The sequence below is a fragment of the Pseudonaja textilis genome, chromosome 1, assembly GCF_049901715.1.
Source record: "Pseudonaja textilis isolate UNSWEBS1 chromosome 1, rPseTex1.2, whole genome shotgun sequence".
NCBI lineage: Eukaryota > Metazoa > Chordata > Lepidosauria > Squamata > Elapidae > Pseudonaja > Pseudonaja textilis.
The window spans coordinates 229334598-229352098 of NC_141990.1; the positions used below are offsets into that span (position 1 = coordinate 229334598).

The window sequence follows — 17501 nt, forward strand, 5'->3', positions numbered from 1 at the left end:
TAGCAAAGGTTAACAGCACAAATGAACCAGTGCTTGTGTATATAAAAAAATAATGCCAACAACAGCATGGCTATACAGAGATCAAAACAGCCCGTGTGTGATGTCTCTAGTTAAAGCTGTTTGAATGAGTTCCTAGTTTTATTAACTATTGTAAATATTAAGATGATAAATTAATAAGCAGATAGCATTCCTAGGGCTGCAAGTTTTAATCAGTTTTATTGGTAGGTTAAAGCTAAGCCCTGAACATATGTACTGGGAAATGAACTTCACTGAAATCATTGGATGCATGTCTCAACTTTTATACATTCTTCAGCCAAAAGGACTCCCAAAGCAAGTTCCATAAATCCCATTCATTGAAAAGGATCACTGTATTAATAAATAACCAGTTCTACTTTGGCTAAATATTTTTGATATAATTATTCCAAAAGCCAATAGGCAGATATAACTGAAGGAAACCAAACCACTTAAGAACCTAAAAGAGACACCGGATATAAGAAATTAAAGGACAATCAGCTTGAAGTCACCATTATTATATGGAGCCTGTCGCCAAGATTAATATTATAGAGTAAGGAAAGAAGAAAGGCAGTGATTACTATGATTTTATAACTCAGCTTGAGCATGCTAAGTCAAGGTTGACTCAACCTTCCATCCTTTCGAAGTCGATAAAATGAGGACCAGATCGTTGGGGGTAATATGCTGACTCTGTAAACCACTTAGAAAGGGCTGTAAAGCACTATGAAGCAATGTATAAGTGCTATGGCTATTGCTCAAAAGCCCTAGCTGGCACAAAACAATTAGCCACTCTCCAGTTTGATCTTCTAGGTAAGTCCATTTGAGTGTATGGCAACTTAAGGGTCAATCACTTTTAGAAAGAGAAAAAAAATAGAAAAGAAAGAAAATAGCAGAGAAGAAGCAGAGAGAATGACAGTGCCCCTTACTTCATCCTTACTCATTCTCTGTAGTGAGAAGCAAAAGGCTCCTTGTTTTCCTATTGATAGCCTAAACAAATAAGGCGGAGGAGGAAAGGGAGGGACCAGGAAAGTAATAATAAACAACTGTAATGCAAAGCCAGAAGAGCTGAGGGAGTGGTCCTGTGATTGACTTAAAACTTTGCAACAAGAGCCTGTGGATACGAACACAGAAAGAATTCCACTGAATTAAGTAGAATTTATGCCCTGAATTAATCTGAGAAAGCTCATTCTGAATTCGTGGGCCTGAAAGTTAAAGAACAGTTCCTAATTATCCATTTGTTTTTATGTCTCTTGGCTTCAATTATCATTCTACAATGAGCAAGAAAATGTCGATGATGAACTAAAAATAATTGAACAGTTCACTGATTAAAAAGTTACTGGTGAAGATATCAATTTATTTGCATTTGGCTGAAAAGTTAAAAGAGTTAAGAGTTAAAAAGCTTGAATTTCTTGCATGTCCACTTCTTGACTGTCAAATACTCTCCTCCACCAAGAATAAACACTTCTTGATTTGTAGCCTCTTCCTTGATACTGGGAAACTTCTGGTATTTAGAGCCATTTTGCTGAACAGACTGTGCTTCATGCTGGCTTCTCCCATTTCTGTGCCTTTATTCTTGCTGTTCCTTTACAGGTACCAGTATTTGAAACGTACAGGGAACTTTGAGCGCTCTGCGGGTTTACAGGCTGGGGTGGACGCCATAGAGGTGAGACCCAAGAAGAAGTGAGTGGGTCATCCTGAGAAGTGGGAGGTGTTGAACGTCTACTTTGTCCCCCACTCACGGCCTGCCTATGATGCTCTTTCATCCCTCAGGATGGTAGCAGTATTGTATTCCTTTGTGACCTGCACATTCACTTTCCCCTCAATATTCTGGACAGCATCCGGAAACACTGTGTGGAGGGAAAGCTGGCCTATGCACCCATTGTCATGAGACTGGGCTGTGGGAGCTCTCCACGAGAACCCAACGGTAAGGTGCTGCTACTGCTGCTGCTACTGCTGCTACTGGGGAACTATAACCTGTGAATTGGTGTAGCATTTTCAGGCACTGAGCTAGGAATCTTGGCTACTCCATTCTTTCAAGAGGTCTCCACTAAGTGGTTTGGACATAAAAATCACTAAATTATAACACTGCCAAATGTGGCTGCTCAATGAAATCCATCAGCATATGTATGGCTGTTTCAGTAGAAAGGGCTGAGAGGAAGTGTACTCATTTTAAAATATGTACCATACTGTTGGTATTAATGACTTATTGTTGTTTAAATGGGGCCATATGCTTATTCTCTAAATCATCTGAGTTTTATGCAGTAGACAATCCTTTCTGCCCAATATCCATCTCCTAAAATCTGTTTCACGGTTGTAACTACTCTTGGAAATATGAAGTAGATGACTTCTTCTTCTCTGGGAGCACTGTCTTTGCGGAAAAGACAGCATGGGAAAGATTTAGACCAGAGGCCAAAATCCTGTGCCAGGTTTTGCTAAATTCCCATTCCCAGTACCCATACCCTTTTGATCACTCTTGGCTAGGGCTGCTGGAACTTGTAGTTCAGCAAATCTAGAAGGTTCCAAATTCCCTATCTCTGATATAGTTTGAGTACAATTATCCTTAAGCCTATTTCTTCCCCCACTTCCTGTATTATTTTTCATAATGGATCAGAAGTGAAATTTCCCTGATATTTAGACAAGCAGCCAGGAGGAAGAAGTCTTGTATCATGCATAACGTTTGAATAGAGATAATTCATCTCTAAACAGCAAAGGTAAAATAGATAAAATAGATGTTGGTGACAAATATACAGTTCTGTCTCCTAATATTTTCAGTATGGACACTATCAACAGGAGGGTGGGGGAAACAGAGAATGGGAAAGTTTACCTTTCACATTGCAAAAAATGGCTTACCCACCTCTTTCAGGTACATTCTAATGAGAAATAATATAGACGTACTTTTGGTATATAAATAATGCGAATACATTAGACTTAATGATGTTTTATCCTTGGAGAAGGTCAACATTGTGTTTTAAGTAAAATTAGCTTTTGCTATTTTTATAGATTGATCAATTGACTGAAATATTTATATGTGCTTTTCCAATTGCTCAAAGCTATTTACAGCTAATCATAAAAACACAAAAACAAAAGTGCACCAGCAGAATGAAATAAAAGTGCACCCCAAAAAGAGAATAAATAAAGGTAGGCTCCAATGACTTGTTTTGCATACTTTAGTTGTGCTTCTTCTGGAGAAAGAGACAAGGACATCTGTAAAACCACTCTGGAGTCCAGCCCCTACTGCGTGCAGGAATCCAAATGAGAGCATCACAGAGAAATGTCTGTCCAGTCACTGCTTGAACACAGTCAATTGTTTTCCATCACGGAAAGGAAATCCCCAGCCCTCTGGATAATTGACTTCTGTGCTTATTGTTAGGGAGGCTTCTTTCTAGCATTCAATCAGAATCTGCCTCATGGCAACTTAAACCCATTATTCCATGTCCTACACTCTGGAATGAATGAGCTAGTCACTCTCTCTAAATCCTAGGAAGATGACAATAGCCAAGCATTTCTGAACAATTCTGCCAAGAAACCTTCATGGACCCATCTAGGCAGTTGCCAAGAGTCAAGAGTAATTTGAAGGTGCAAAAGAAGAAGAAAAAATGTAAATCAGTTGTTAGTAGGCTTTTGGATGCAATTTCTAGGCGTTCGTTTTGTTAAAATCTTTTGTGACTTAGATCCTCAATAACATTGGGAACCATCTGACTGAGGTAGAGTTTGCCTTCGCACTTTCTACAAGGCAGGAGGACAGGCTGAGAACCTCTCTCTCACGAGAGGGAAACTGGCCTCCCTGATGGCAGCCCCTCCCTTTTGAAAGGTTGACCTTGTTATCTTCAGAAAGCAGTCAAGACAATGTTTTTCCAATAGACTTTGGATAAGAAGATGCAGTTGAGTTGAAGCTAGCTAAAAGAAATATTTTATAGTCTAACTTTAGGACATTGTTTGTTAAGTGTTTCATGGATGTCTATAGTTTTTATCTCATTATGAGGCAACTGGACTGTTGGGAATGGGAGACACATGAAGTATTGTATAAACAAACCAAACATTCTGGAAGAATGCAATAGGAAAGCCAGGAAGCCATTCAGGAAGACTGAATGATTGCTTCCAAATTGAAGGTGTTTATCTTCTTTCTATTCCTATAACTGTTCCTCATAAGTCCTCATGTTATAGCAGGCAATTTATACCTATTGTGTATAAACCAGTTTGAAAATTATTTTGAATAAGAAAGTACATGCATACCCTTCCAGCATTTTGTTCATTAATAAGAGAGTGACAACATTCATTATAGAGCCAATTCTTTACTAATTGGAAACCAGTTTGATCTGAGCAAGGGTACAATTTCAAGGGACATGTAAAGTTGGCATAGCCTATCCCTACTCTAAATTCATTCAAGTAAAGGTTACCTCCTCATTTCTTTTGTATCTACATGAGATAATGTTGTTTGCTCTCACTAAGAGACCTATTTCTATGATCTAAACAGGACCATTCAAGCTTTTGATGCTTTCCATTTCAAATCTGAAGAAAGAATTCTTGGCTTGTCTTTTCTCAGGCTACTGGGAAGTAAATGGCTTTGGCCTCTTTGGGATCTATAAGTCTGACTTTGATCGTATTGGGGGGATGAACACAGAAGAGTTTCGGGACCGCTGGGGCGGGGAAGACTGGGAGCTGTTGGACAGGTGAGGCTACTCTCTATAAACTCCCCAGATCTCTTTGGGCCCATGTTGGGAATTCTACTGATCACAGGAAAAAGCAGACTATTTTACCTAAATAAATAGCTAGGAATATTAGGCAGAGAGATCTCTATTGATGACTGTGTATACCTTTGCTTTTACGTTTGCGGGATCATTAAATTATTTGCAGGCAATGCTTTCCACTTCTACTATCCTAAGGACACAGTGAGCTACAACTTTCAGCATGCAAGGTCAAACTGAAGTATATTCCACCATCACCCACCACTTCCACTCTCCCAGCAAGTCAGTGCTGTCTGCTTTTATTATATGTGGGCTGGAAGTTGTGAAACTGACTTTAAAAAGACTCTGGCTTGCAAGCAAAATCTGAAATGTATTTGAAGCCTGTGTAAAAATGCCTTTAGGCTATTAGCCTATTGAAGATTTCCTTTTCAAGTGACATAGACATCATTTTTCCCTCTCACAGAGAACTAGAGTGCTGCACCCTCCCTTGATTATTTTTAACCCTTGCTTCATAGAGGGAAATCCAGTCTTCCCAGGTTTTTCCAAGAATGCTTTTTAACTTATTTTTTTACTTTCAGATGGTCGTCAACCTACAGCCATAATTGGGACTGCAGCTTTGGTCACATCACTGTGGTCATAAGATATTGGACCCATTTTTACAATAATTTTTATGACTGGAATCACCATGATCATGAAGCAAATCTGGCTTCCCCAACGGGCATTTTTTGGCTGGAAACTGACAAAATTGTGATCATGTCACTGCGAGTATAAGGTCATAAGTGCGAGTACAACTTACACAAGCCATTTTGCCAAGCCATTTGTAACTTTGAACCACCATTAAATGAACAGTTATAAGTTGGGGGCTATCTTTGTTTTCTCTTGGGCTTGGGATAGTAGCAACTGTTTGAAGTTACAACAGACCTACCTTGGGGCTAGCTACAACCCACATTCAAAGGTAGAATTGTTGGGGTACCCCCACAGTCATGTGACCAAACTTCAGGAGCTCAGCAACACGGGCACATTTAATAGTTGTTTGCAGCATCCTGTAGTCATGAGATCACAATTTTGCCATTCATTCATTCATTCATTTTTATTGCTGCCCATCTCAGTGTGATTTTTTTAGGCTTTAAAAGCCAGGATCAACAGTGTAAATTAGACTTGCAAGCAAATATATGCAGATTCTGAGTTTGTATTTAATTGTTCTAAATTCTTAGCCATTATGATTATTTTAGCTGCTATTTCTTTGCCCTATAGAACTGACCCAGAAAAGTGGTATACAGGTAATCCTTGGTTTACAATGTTCATTTAGTGACTGTTCAAAGTTACAATTGCACTGGAAAAAGTGACTTATAACCGTTTTTCACACTTATGACAGTTGCAGTGTTCCCGGGTCATTTGATCCCTTTTTGTAATCTTCCAACAAGCAAAGTCAATGGGAAAGCCAGATTCACTTAATATCCATGTTACTAACTGAACAACCGCAGTGATTCTGTTAACAAATGTGACAAGAAAATTTCTAATATGGAACAAAACTCACTTAACAAATTTTGTACTTAGGCGCACAAATTCTGGCCTCAATTGTGGTCATGTCGCGGACTCCCTGTACATAGACTGAAATAGAATTGAATAGATAGAATAGAATACTTTATTGGCCAAGTGTGATTGGACACACAAGGAATTTGTCTTGGTGTAAATACTCTCAGTATACATAAAAGAAAAGATACATTCATTAAGAATCAAGAATCATAACGTACAACACTTAATGATAGTCATAGGGTACAATCAGCAATCAAATCATAAAAGGAAGAAGAGAATTCTTTCAGGACGTACCCACATAACTATGTCCCTTATGGCTAGTTCAACTTACTGTAGAAGCAGGATGCGAAAGAAAAAGGTATTATTGTGCCACAATAACTAGTTTGAATTTTGGCACATTCTGGAATCCTTCTCCAAGATCTAATACTCCAGTAGGAACTAGCACAATTTTTTTTCAGAAAAGTAGCACCTGGTTTTATTTTTATCCTGCCTTTCAATCAGGTACAAAAAGCACCATATACATTCTCTTGGTTACATTCTCTTCTCAACTTCTCTTGGTTCCCCCCTCAACTATACAACCTCTAGAGCAGGGGTTCCCCATCTTGGCAACTTTAAGACACATGGACTTCAACTCCCAGAATTCCCCAGCATGGCTTATTTCTGTCGTCTGTGCCCAAAGCAATTTATACATGTAGTATTTCTCCAACCACATACATTCTTTCCCACAGCAAGGTTACTGTTTTCTTTAGTGTATTCTCGATGAATCAAAGGCATTCCCCCATTTTGAAAATAAATTATTGGGTCAGAGGGTGGGAGAACCTGCTCCCTTTGAAGTAAAGGCAGTACATATTCACAATATAAACAATGTGTAAGTCAGTTGCTCAACTAACCACAGACTCCTGCATGTCCCTAGGTAGATCAAACAGTCTTGTTTTGCCTGCTGGAAATGGTTTGAGTTGAGACTTTGTCAAATCTTGAGAAAAGGAGTTCCAGAATCACAGAATAACCAATTAGGGCACCGCCCAAAATGTTATGCAGGGCAACAGGTTTGCTCAGATTGAGTATGCATGTTTGCTTGGAAATTAATCCCACAGAATTTAATAACACTTTCTTCTGAGTAAGGCGGCAGAGGATTATAGCCTTAGCTGTTTGATTTAATGTACCATCATTTATGTTTACTTCTAAATGTAATCCTGTCCTTTGTGAGGTCTCTTTATAGTACGAAGTAGTCTTGATAAATTGCCTGTTGAAAGAGACAGTGTACACTAAGAACTGAAAAAACAGTAGGCATAACATTTTAACTTCTATGCAGCTAGATGTATCAAGACAGCAATGCGCATGAACACATTTGTAATTTATTTAATAACATTTAAATGTGGGGCATTACCGTTGAAAAATACTGGGGCAGTATGGACCACACAAGTGACTAAACCTATTACAAGCTGCCAAGTGTATGATACCTCTATAGGGAGAATGCTATAATTGAGAAGACCACAAGATCTGAATCACATACTGTGTGGGAAATACCTACGTAAGGCCATATACAGGATCTTGCTGGCCACATTTAACATATGAGCCCACTGATATTGGAAGAGACACTGTTTCAGATATTTAGATTCTAAACCAATTAGGGCTTAAGAGACAAATGTCTTCATTCCAAGCCCCATGGCAAGATAAGCTGCAAATAAATAGAACCAAGTTTAACAAATGAGGCTCAGTCAGACATGAGCAGTAATAGTTTAAAGCCTGATGCTCCACAGTCCAATTTAGATCCCTAGTATCTGGGGATACTAATATCAGTATCTGGGTTGATAAATGTCTGGATGATCACTAGGATGGCAACTAGGGGTTCATCCAGATTTTTTTCAGGCCAGGTATTGGCTGTTCCTGCACCAGATGCAGCTTCTAAACTAGGTCCAAATCATACCAGCTAATCCATATATATATGAAGATATTCCTGTTATGCATGAAAGGGTTCTGTAGTAGATGTTTCCTTGGAAACACTAACTTTCTGTCTCCTCTTTTTCTTTTCCCTTCCATCATCTGATTTACTCCCATTGTTTCTAGGGTGCTTCAAAGTGGGTTAGAGGTAGAACGTTTGCGACTCAGGAACTTTTACCATTACTACCATTCCAAACGTGGCATGTGGAATTCACACAACAAGAAGACACCCAAAGACTAAGCACCAGCATTGTCATCAGCTGGACTCCTCCTCCTGGTCTTCTTTAAGTGGGAACAAGGAAGCAGCAGCCACTGGACTCCACACAGCATGACCCAGCACAGTTTTTCTACTGCTACAGGTAGCCTTCTGGATGCAGCATCTGTCAGAGGCCAGACCAAGAGCACACGGAGTGGAGGTTTTCTACAGAACTACTATTTAAAGCAAACCATGTTTATTTGGGGATTTTTTGGTGACTTTTCTTAAAGGGTCTAATTTCTTAGTCAGCAATTACATTTATTAACTCGGTAGTGCTGAAATGCAAAGAGTACTGCTAATAGGAGAGTGAGGTGAGCCCACCAGTATTACTGCCAACCAGGAATGAGCTGGTGCAGCTTCTCAAAGCTCATGTAACTGCCTGGAAAAGTTTATGACTGCATTTGCCCTACTTTAACTCCTGAAGTGAGCAGGGAAGGGGGAGAATCTTCAATATGTCACAAATGGTTCCTTCTTGATATGTCTAGGCCACTGCACATTCTCATGCCAGTGGGAGAAGCTGAAGAGAATTGAAAAAATCTCAAAGGGGCATAAAAAGACTTGTATCAGGCGAGAGGTGCTCCAGTTTCTCAGTACAATTTTGGATTTTTGTTCCCTGCTAGCTCTGTTGCTTTTGCTGCTCCAGCCCCACAGTTATATTGTGCCTCAGGTAGGAATTGCTTCAGAACTCCACGTACAATAGAATTATAAATAACTATCTCCAATCCCATGGAGAAGATATAACAAATGCATTCTCCCCAAAAAATAGCTTTATAAGGGGGAAGGAATAGCCAGGAAATTGCTCATTAGAACTTTTCAGGCTTCAGCATTTTGGGGTGTGATTTCCTCATCAAAGGAATGGGAAATATTTTAGGTTTTCTGTTCTCCTACATCTTTGGGTCCTCTAAAATGAAACCTCCCAACAAGAGGATATCTTTCAGGTAGAAAGGTAGAGAGGATGTAGAATTGACAAAGGAACAGGAAGCAGAAAGTGCAGCTGACTTCCTCTCCTTCCACAACATAGTTGCTTGTGAATATCCTCCTCACTTTTCTTCATTTGTTGCTTGGTACAGATCAAGACTGGATGCCTACAAACATGAGCAACAAAATACGTTTGATATAATTGTTGGCAGAGAAGCAAAGGTTAAATAGAAATTCTGGGAACAAAGGAATTCTGGGTTGAAGAATTGATGGGCTTACAGTAGGAGTCACTGCCCATATTTCCCTAGTCTGTGCCATGTTAACAGAGAACCCAACATTAAAAAAAAATCAAAAACCCCTCATCCTTTTTATTTGAGAAAGAACCTAAGAATGTAGACTAAGGACTGAATGGATTGACTTGGTAGGAAGGGGCTGATCATGTCTCCCCCCCCCCCCCTTTACTGTTTTTGGAGCAACCTTCTCTCTTTATACACAATGCATCAAATATAGAGAGTGAATGAGGTTTCACTACTTTCTGGCTTCATCTTTGGGTTGCTATGGTTAGAGTATCAAAACAGGAGTAGAGAGAAGGGCAAAACAATATTTCCAAGCTAATTTCTGTGAAATTATGAGGTAGAAAGCTGTTTTCAGAAAGTTATGTCTGATTTTTTTTAATGGATATTGTTATTAAAAAAATAAAATAAATGTCCTGGTTCTGATTTTTTCCCTGTTTTGTAAATTCATTTGAAGTCATGGTACCAGGTTTCCTTCCTGCAGAGGTTCAAATAAGGCCTGCAGTGTTCACAGGAGATGCTTCGCAGGCTCAATTGTTGCTTCATCCAGATCACCAAAAGGATTTCCCATCCTCTCTGCCAGGTGCTGTTACACGCAACCAGATGCAGCCCTGTTTTCACAGAGTAGAGAATTAGTCTCATTAGTTCTTTCATAACATACTTAACTGGCCTCAGGTGAGCATATCATGCCTACAGCTAAACACAGTCAGCCCTGGGATTAATTGTTGTCCCATAAAAGTGCAATTGGTTGGGACTAGTCCCTCCTCCAGGTCAGTCTATCATGCAAACATCTATGGTGATTCTCAATCATCCAGGTCATGATGATCCAAAGGCTGCTTTTTCAAAAGGCAACTGGGCTTCCTTTGTTTTTCCTTGAAGATGTTTGACTTCTCATCCAGAGCTGAACTGAACTGAAGAAGCTTCTTGGATGAGAAGGAAAACATTTTCAAAGAGAAACAAAAAGTCAGGTTGCCTTTTGAAAAATCACCTTTGGGAGTATCCTGCAAACAAACTCAAGAGGGCTAATATAAGGCTAACCCCCTTTCTCCTGCCAGAACAGAGACAAAAGCCTGGAATGATCCCTTTCCACATATATCTCCATTTTGTTCTTATCCTGTAGGCATGTTGTGTGAAGCATTGGTAGAAATAAACACACAAAAGGAAAAATTGAGCTAACTGCTCCTCACATGACTGGAACATCTGGAATGATGTGCTGTCAATGGCAGGAGAGGAGTTTCCTTAAGGGAGCAAACTGACTCAGAAATGTTTTGCATATATAGCCACTTATTAAAGCAGTTTACATGCAAGAAAATATACATGAAATATATTTTCACCTGAAGCTATAAACAGAGAATTTAGTATCGCACACAAAAGTGTAATACAAAGCTCTTTGGTATATATCAGATAGAATATTCAGGCTAAATGATGAAACCTTAATCAGGACAAGGTAGATTTATTGAACTGTTAAATTTATTTATGAGGGTTTTCTTCCATTGGTTGAGAAGAACAGAATCTGTTAAAAAGAGTGTTCAAGAAAAAAGCAGGAGATCCAACTCTCTGCAAATCTTTCTGAAAAAGCTTTTAAAAACTCACCATGAAAACAGCTTGTTGCTTCAAGGAGCTATTTGGTAACTGTAATGATTTTTGTAATACCTAACAGAAAATTATCTTTCTCTTTGCTGCCCACAGTTACCCCTTCTCCTCTCCTCTCCTCAATTTCTATTTTTATTTTCCTCCTCTCTTTGGCAGGGAGTATGGGGAAATTGTCTGGTCTGTATGTATATTCTTTTCTTTTTAAGAATGTAAAGGCTCTGTGTGTGTGTGTGTGTGTGTGTGTGTGTGTGTGTGTGTGTGAAGTAGATCAAATCAGTAGTCAAAAGGATAAAAGAAGTGAGAAAGAAATACAGTATGTACCTTTAGAGTATCTAGACTCTACCCTGGTTGGTGCCCTACAAAAGAAAGAATTTATACCTGCCCTCTACTATATTAAACTAGGCAAAGTACGTCACTCTGTTCTTCTTTACAGCTGGTTGAACATGATGATGCATCAGCAAAGTGTCTTCTAAGCAGCATTCAGGACCTGTTTTATTAACTTCAACCCCGTCCTACAGGTTTTCGTGAGATGGGGTGCGGTTGGGCAGGGTATGAACACATTGGAATTCTGAGTAACTTTGTGGGGTCTATATTTAGAACCAAAGAAGTGGGAAAATGGGGACAGGGACCACTATCTGAGAAAAGGAAAGACACACAGTCTCTCTCTCTCTCTACTAGTGTTAGGAAACTAAACATTTAAAAAAACCCATCTCTCTAGGGACAATAGATAGATGTTCTTTCTGTTCTAAAAGCTCCAGCTTTCAGGCAGAAGCTTAGCTCCATGTCAAGTACACACAGAGATGTTGATCTGATGCAAATGACTATAGCCCAAAGTTCTGGTGTTCCCTTAGGCAAATGCATGATGCCAAACAACTAAAGATGGAGTAGCTCTTCTAGGCATGATCTGAGCCCTAATTAGTGGTTATTTTACATTTTGTTAGAGGAAAGCTACCACACTGAAGACAAAATATGGGCATTAAACAGTCCCACAGTGAAGTTCCATCACGAAGAAAAGAGACCTCTTTCCTATGGCTGCATGAAACGATATTAATGCATAAATCTCATCAGTGCCCAGAGGCATTTGGGTGCATCTCTGTTTCGCAAAAGGTCAAAAAGCTGGTTGTGGTCTGGTTTTTGTTTCCAGGGAGCTAAGCTGCTTTTCTCCTCCAATTCACCTTCAGGTATCCACAGCTGTTCGTTGCTGCTCATTGCTCAGTTTTCAGAAGTCATGAGTGGTATCTAATGCATGTGGAGACTTGATCTAATTCAGCTCTAAGCAGATTGTGAAAATGTACATTAATTCCATTAAGTTGCTTTTTGAACCTTTAGGGTTTATATCAAAATTAAGTCTCCAAGAGTTCTCAGGTAAAGCTGATCTAACATAGTAAAAAGGACTACATACTTTCTATTTTCCATCTCAATTACTATATCAGGGGTGGTCAGCCTGTAGGCCGTTCATAGTCCCTCAGTGCTCCATCTATAGATCCATAACTCCTCCCAGAGTATGGGGAGGGGCTTTTCTATTTCGGCTTAGGGTTTAGTGTCATGAAAAAAATAACTTTTAAGAGTCTGCAAGAATTAGGGCATCGTGCTTGGTTTTTTACCTCTATCTAATTCCTAAAATGAAAAGAATGAGACTGAAATTTCAATCCTACCTAATGAAGTCCCCCACCGCCCCGCAGCCTACAGTTAAGGCATAGAGCCGTTCATTTCTTCCTTGTTTAAAATCTTCACACTCATCTGACTAAAATGAACCACATTCACTATTTCATCTTGCAAATCTAGTCGACTTGCTCAAGTGTCTCTGAGCAAGGTCAGCCTAGACATATTATCTATCTTAAAAGGAACATTATTTGGACCATTGCAGGTGTTACAATCAGAGCCCATAGAATGGAGGTTGCTTAAATGGTCAAATCAAAAGTCCCCAGAATCCATCGAATATCCAGGAATCAGGTATTGTCTTGTGGGTCAGGTAAGCATTCAATGAGCGACACATAGGAAAGTTTACAATTGAGGACTATCAAACCTTAGTCTGTTAAATGGCAAAGAACATACATATATCCTCCTACTTGCATTCCAGTGGAATAGAGTCAGCCTGAACCCTTTCTTATTTAAAGCAGTCATGAGGCATCCCACCCACTGAAGATGGGAGACTGAGAAGGAGAGATAAAAATTGGAGTGACCAACTTGCTCTGCTGACTACCAGTCTACTGACGGTTTAGTTGGGCTCAAGATGTTATAAAGCCAAAACCAGGATCCTTAACAGATACCTTCACTGTTACAGATTTCGTCAATCACTGGAAAGCTTAGTGATCTTTGCAGAAGCTCCACCATCCAATGATATGTGGGAAGGACCTTTTGTGATAATATCTGTCCTATAAAATAGTCTTCCCCTGAAATCCAACTTTAGGCACCTACCAAAGACCTCATTCTTTACCCAAGCCACCTCTGATGAATGGCTTGTTATTCATTGAACTGCTTCCCTTTCTCCTGCTCCACTTTGTTGAATATTTGTAATACTTTTTGTAATAGTTTCAATTGACTGGTTTTAATTGTGTTTTAATTATTCGTAAACTACCCTGAGATGCAGTTGCAGCTTAATTAGCCTTTCCCAGTGTTGCCAGATATGTTGACTTGCAGATTGCATCATTCCCAAAAAGGATGCCATTGGTGATGGTAAGCTATCTCTTAGGATATAAACACTAAGCAATAGCAGTCAACAGCCTGGATTTCTCCACTGCAGGAAGAAGGTTGCTCACCATGCCTGCAACTTATTTACTAAGGTATAAACAGTAGATGAAACAGAAGAGAATGAAGCAAATGGTCAAAGACACCATTTCAAGTGCAGGTTAGCTACACAGAAAAAGCTATCTAGTTGCAGCAACTGTATCAATTACTGCTTTAGTAGGAAACACCCATATGCTGCAGGAAAAGTTATACAACTGAAGTCGAGACATTAAAGGGTGGCTGAGTAGGCTTTAGCATACATATTGTAAGCTGTAGTTCACAAGGCTTAGAGGTACTTGTGAGAAATTGAGAAATGGGTCACAAAAAAAAAAATAGGGATTGGCCAAACAAGTGATATCAGTTGAACATGGCGGCACAGTGGTTACAATGCAATATTGCAGGCTAATTCTGCCAACTTCCAGCAGTTTGATTCTCACTGGCTCAAAGCTGACTCAACCTACCATCTTTCCAAGGTTGGTAAAATGAGGGCCCAGATTTTGGGGGCAATATGCTGATTGTGCAATATATTGTGATTAGAGAAGGCTGTAAGGCACAGTGAAGCTGTATATAAGTCTAAGTGCTATTGCTATATCTATCTGTAGATACCTATTGGTGTCTGCCAAGTAGAAGTATCAACAGCTTGAAGGGCTTTATTTTTAAACATAGCCAGCTTCTTGATTAATTGTGCTTAGACTTCAAGCAAACAAAAAATAAATTTAGAGAGTGAAGAATGTTTCCAAGGTGTTAACCAACTGCTGGCTTGCAAAATCTCAAAAGACAGACTTATTCAACTCTTTCCCTTCTTCCATCAATTAATTTTTGTCCTCTATACTACAAATCTATCCTTTTAAAATAAGAATCGGGTAAAGGTGTTGCAAGAATTTTACACGTCATTCTTGTCCTTTAGATGTTTGATTCAGGGCAGTGCAATTTATAAAACATCTAAAACCTATATACCAGGCAGAGTTGTATGAATAATGCATATGTGGAAATATCTGGCACCTGAAACTGAGGTGTGAAACTCTAATGAAGGATGAATAGGAGCAACAATCAAGTCTTGTTAAAACCAATCAAGTCTCGCTAAAAACTGAACAGAGAACTTGATTCCCAGTAGAACTTAATTGCATTGCCTCAGAAAATTGGGTTTTTCATGTCCTTTTCTCTGAAAACTGAGAGTATAAAGGCATGTGCTTAGAAACTCTTCTTGCTCCTAATAGGTACTATAATGTTAATCCAAGTAAAGTGATTTGAGAAACACAGTACCTGAAGCACTGGAGAATTCCACTAGGAAAATGACATTTTGAGCATTTGGAGGGGTGGGGGTTTAGATCTTAACTTTTATTCATGTAAGCAAAAAAAAAGGGACCAATGCTCATTATATTCAGCCGTCTCATAGTAGAAAATAAAAATATTCATTTGCTGCTCGCATTGTGAATATTCAAGTAAGATTTTTTTAAAAAAAAACTTTTGTTATAAAAATGTTATCAAATTCTGTACTTGTCAACAGTGGTGTCCCCCAAGATAGTGTTCTAGGACCAACTCTCTTCATACTCTACATAAATGACCTCTGTGATCATATTAAGAGCAACTGCTTTCTCTTCGCTGATGATGTAAACCTATTCAACACCACCGACAATACTGGTACCCTGCAAAAAGACCTCGACTATGTATCAGAATGGTCAAACAAATGGCAACTTCAAATCTCAACAAATAAATGCTCTGTCTTACATATTGGCAAAAAAACATCAACCAGAAAATAAAATACAAGCTGAATAGTCAAGACCTTGTTGATGATCCAAACTCTGTCAAGGACCTTGGAGTACTCATCTCTAATGATCTAAGTCCCACTGTAACTACATAGCCAAAAAAGGCATTAAGAGTTGTTAACCTAATCCTGCGTAGCTTTCTTTCCGGTAATATCACACTACTAACTAGAGCATACAAGACATTTGCTAGACAGCTCATCAGTCTGGAACTTGCATTACCTATCTGATATTAATACAGTTGAGAAAGTCCAGAAATATTTCACAAGAAGAGTTCTCCACTCTACTCGTTGCAGAATATCTTATGCCACCAGACTTGAAATTTTAGACCTAGACAACCTAGAACTATGCCGCCTTTGGTCTGATCTAAGTATAGTACATAAAATTATATATTGCAATGTCCTACTTGTCGATGAATACTTCAGCTTCAACCATAACAATACAATAGATACAAACTCAAGGAAAACCGCACCAAATTTGATTGCAGGAAATACAACTTCAGCAACAGAATGGTCAATGTCTGGAATACTCTACCTGACTCTGTGGTTTCTTCCCCAAACCCCAAAAACTTTAACCTTAGACTGTTTACTATTGACCTCACCCCTTTCCTAAGAGGTCTGTAGGGGGCGCGCATAAACGCACCAACTTGCCTACCGTCCCTGTCCTGTTGTTTCTTTTTTTTCTTATATGTATCCATTTCATGTATTCATAACTATGTTTATACTTATACGTGTTATCTTATAATCACTTGACAAAATAAAATAAATAAAATAAAATAAAAATGTTAATCCATATCCCCCTTTCTCTGCTTCTTGTAATGGTTCAGGCCAAGTGTGCATACTCTCATTAATATTTGCTACCTGCCACTTTACCTGAAAGTTTTTGACAAGACATTCTCCCATTTGCATGAGGTGTGGCAGTTGCATAGGAAAACAGCATGAGGCATACATTCAGAATGCCAGGTGCCAAGGGAGAAAAGAAAAGAAATTGCTAAAATGGAATCAGGCTAGACTGAGAAGTATGAAGGATGTGGTGGATAAGACACCAGGGAAGAACTATCTAGTTTCTTTATTTTAATGCAAAGTGTAGGCTGTCTTGATGTCCAAGGAAAGAGTTATACTTCTCTGCCTGCTTGGGGAAATTGGAGGGAAGGGAATAACTATTCGTTCACCTGCTGATTCACAGACACAAGTCTTGACTTGATAAGAGATTCACAACACCCTCCTCAGGCAATGAGCACCACCCAGCAACAGCCTCACCCTGCCTCTTCCTTGCACTTTCTTTGCTCTTCCTTACACCCTCAAGCACACCTTCCCAAGGCAGTGAGAGCTCTCTGTTGCCACCTTCACCACCACCAACACAAGGACAACCTTCAGCAGGAATGTGGACAGGCAGCTGGCTTGAGCTTCCTCAGCCTCAGGAGAAAGAGAACCTAAGAACCCTATTTTTAAGGCAAGCTGACTGGGAATTTTCAGAGTAATACTTCAATGCATTTAAGAGGTATGAAGTTGGGGAAGCCTCCATTAGAGCAGTGGGAATGAAACATAAAGATCTCACAGTTGAAAGCAAACAGAAACACAAAGTTAAATAGTAGACCACTATTGGTTAGCAGCAGACCTAACAAAATTAGACACTTTTGTTTGCTGTTATGTTAGTATGTACCATGTTCCCCCAAAATACAACCTACCCCAAAAACAAGCCCTAGCCTGATTTTCACGCCTTTGCCTAATGTAAGCCCTAGTTAAGCCCCACCCACCATCTGGTTGTACAAGATGGG

The 17501-nt window shown here is 39.3% G+C and overlaps 2 protein-coding genes across 4 annotated transcripts in view; one reads left to right on the top strand and one right to left on the bottom strand.

Moving 5' to 3' along the window:
• Window positions 1-10049, top strand: part of B4GALNT4 (beta-1,4-N-acetyl-galactosaminyltransferase 4) — a 193978-nt gene extending 183929 nt beyond the window's left edge. The window contains exons 17-20 of one of the 3 annotated variants that reach the window (XM_087919418.1): window positions 1603-1675; window positions 1783-1936; window positions 4487-4682; window positions 8301-10049. In XM_087919418.1, the coding sequence (XP_087775544.1) occupies window positions 1603-1675; window positions 1783-1936; window positions 4487-4682; window positions 8301-8415 (538 nt within the window). In that variant the 3' untranslated portion in view covers window positions 8416-10049. Of the gene's footprint in view, window positions 1-1602; window positions 1676-1782; window positions 1937-4486; window positions 4683-8300 lie in introns of those variants that run through there. The other 2 variants (XM_026706455.2, XM_087919432.1) reach the window with 2 other exon arrangements.
• LOC113440202 (NACHT, LRR and PYD domains-containing protein 12) overlaps window positions 1-17501 on the bottom strand; it is a 432514-nt gene that overhangs the window by 384184 nt on the left and 30829 nt on the right. The window lies entirely within an intron of this gene.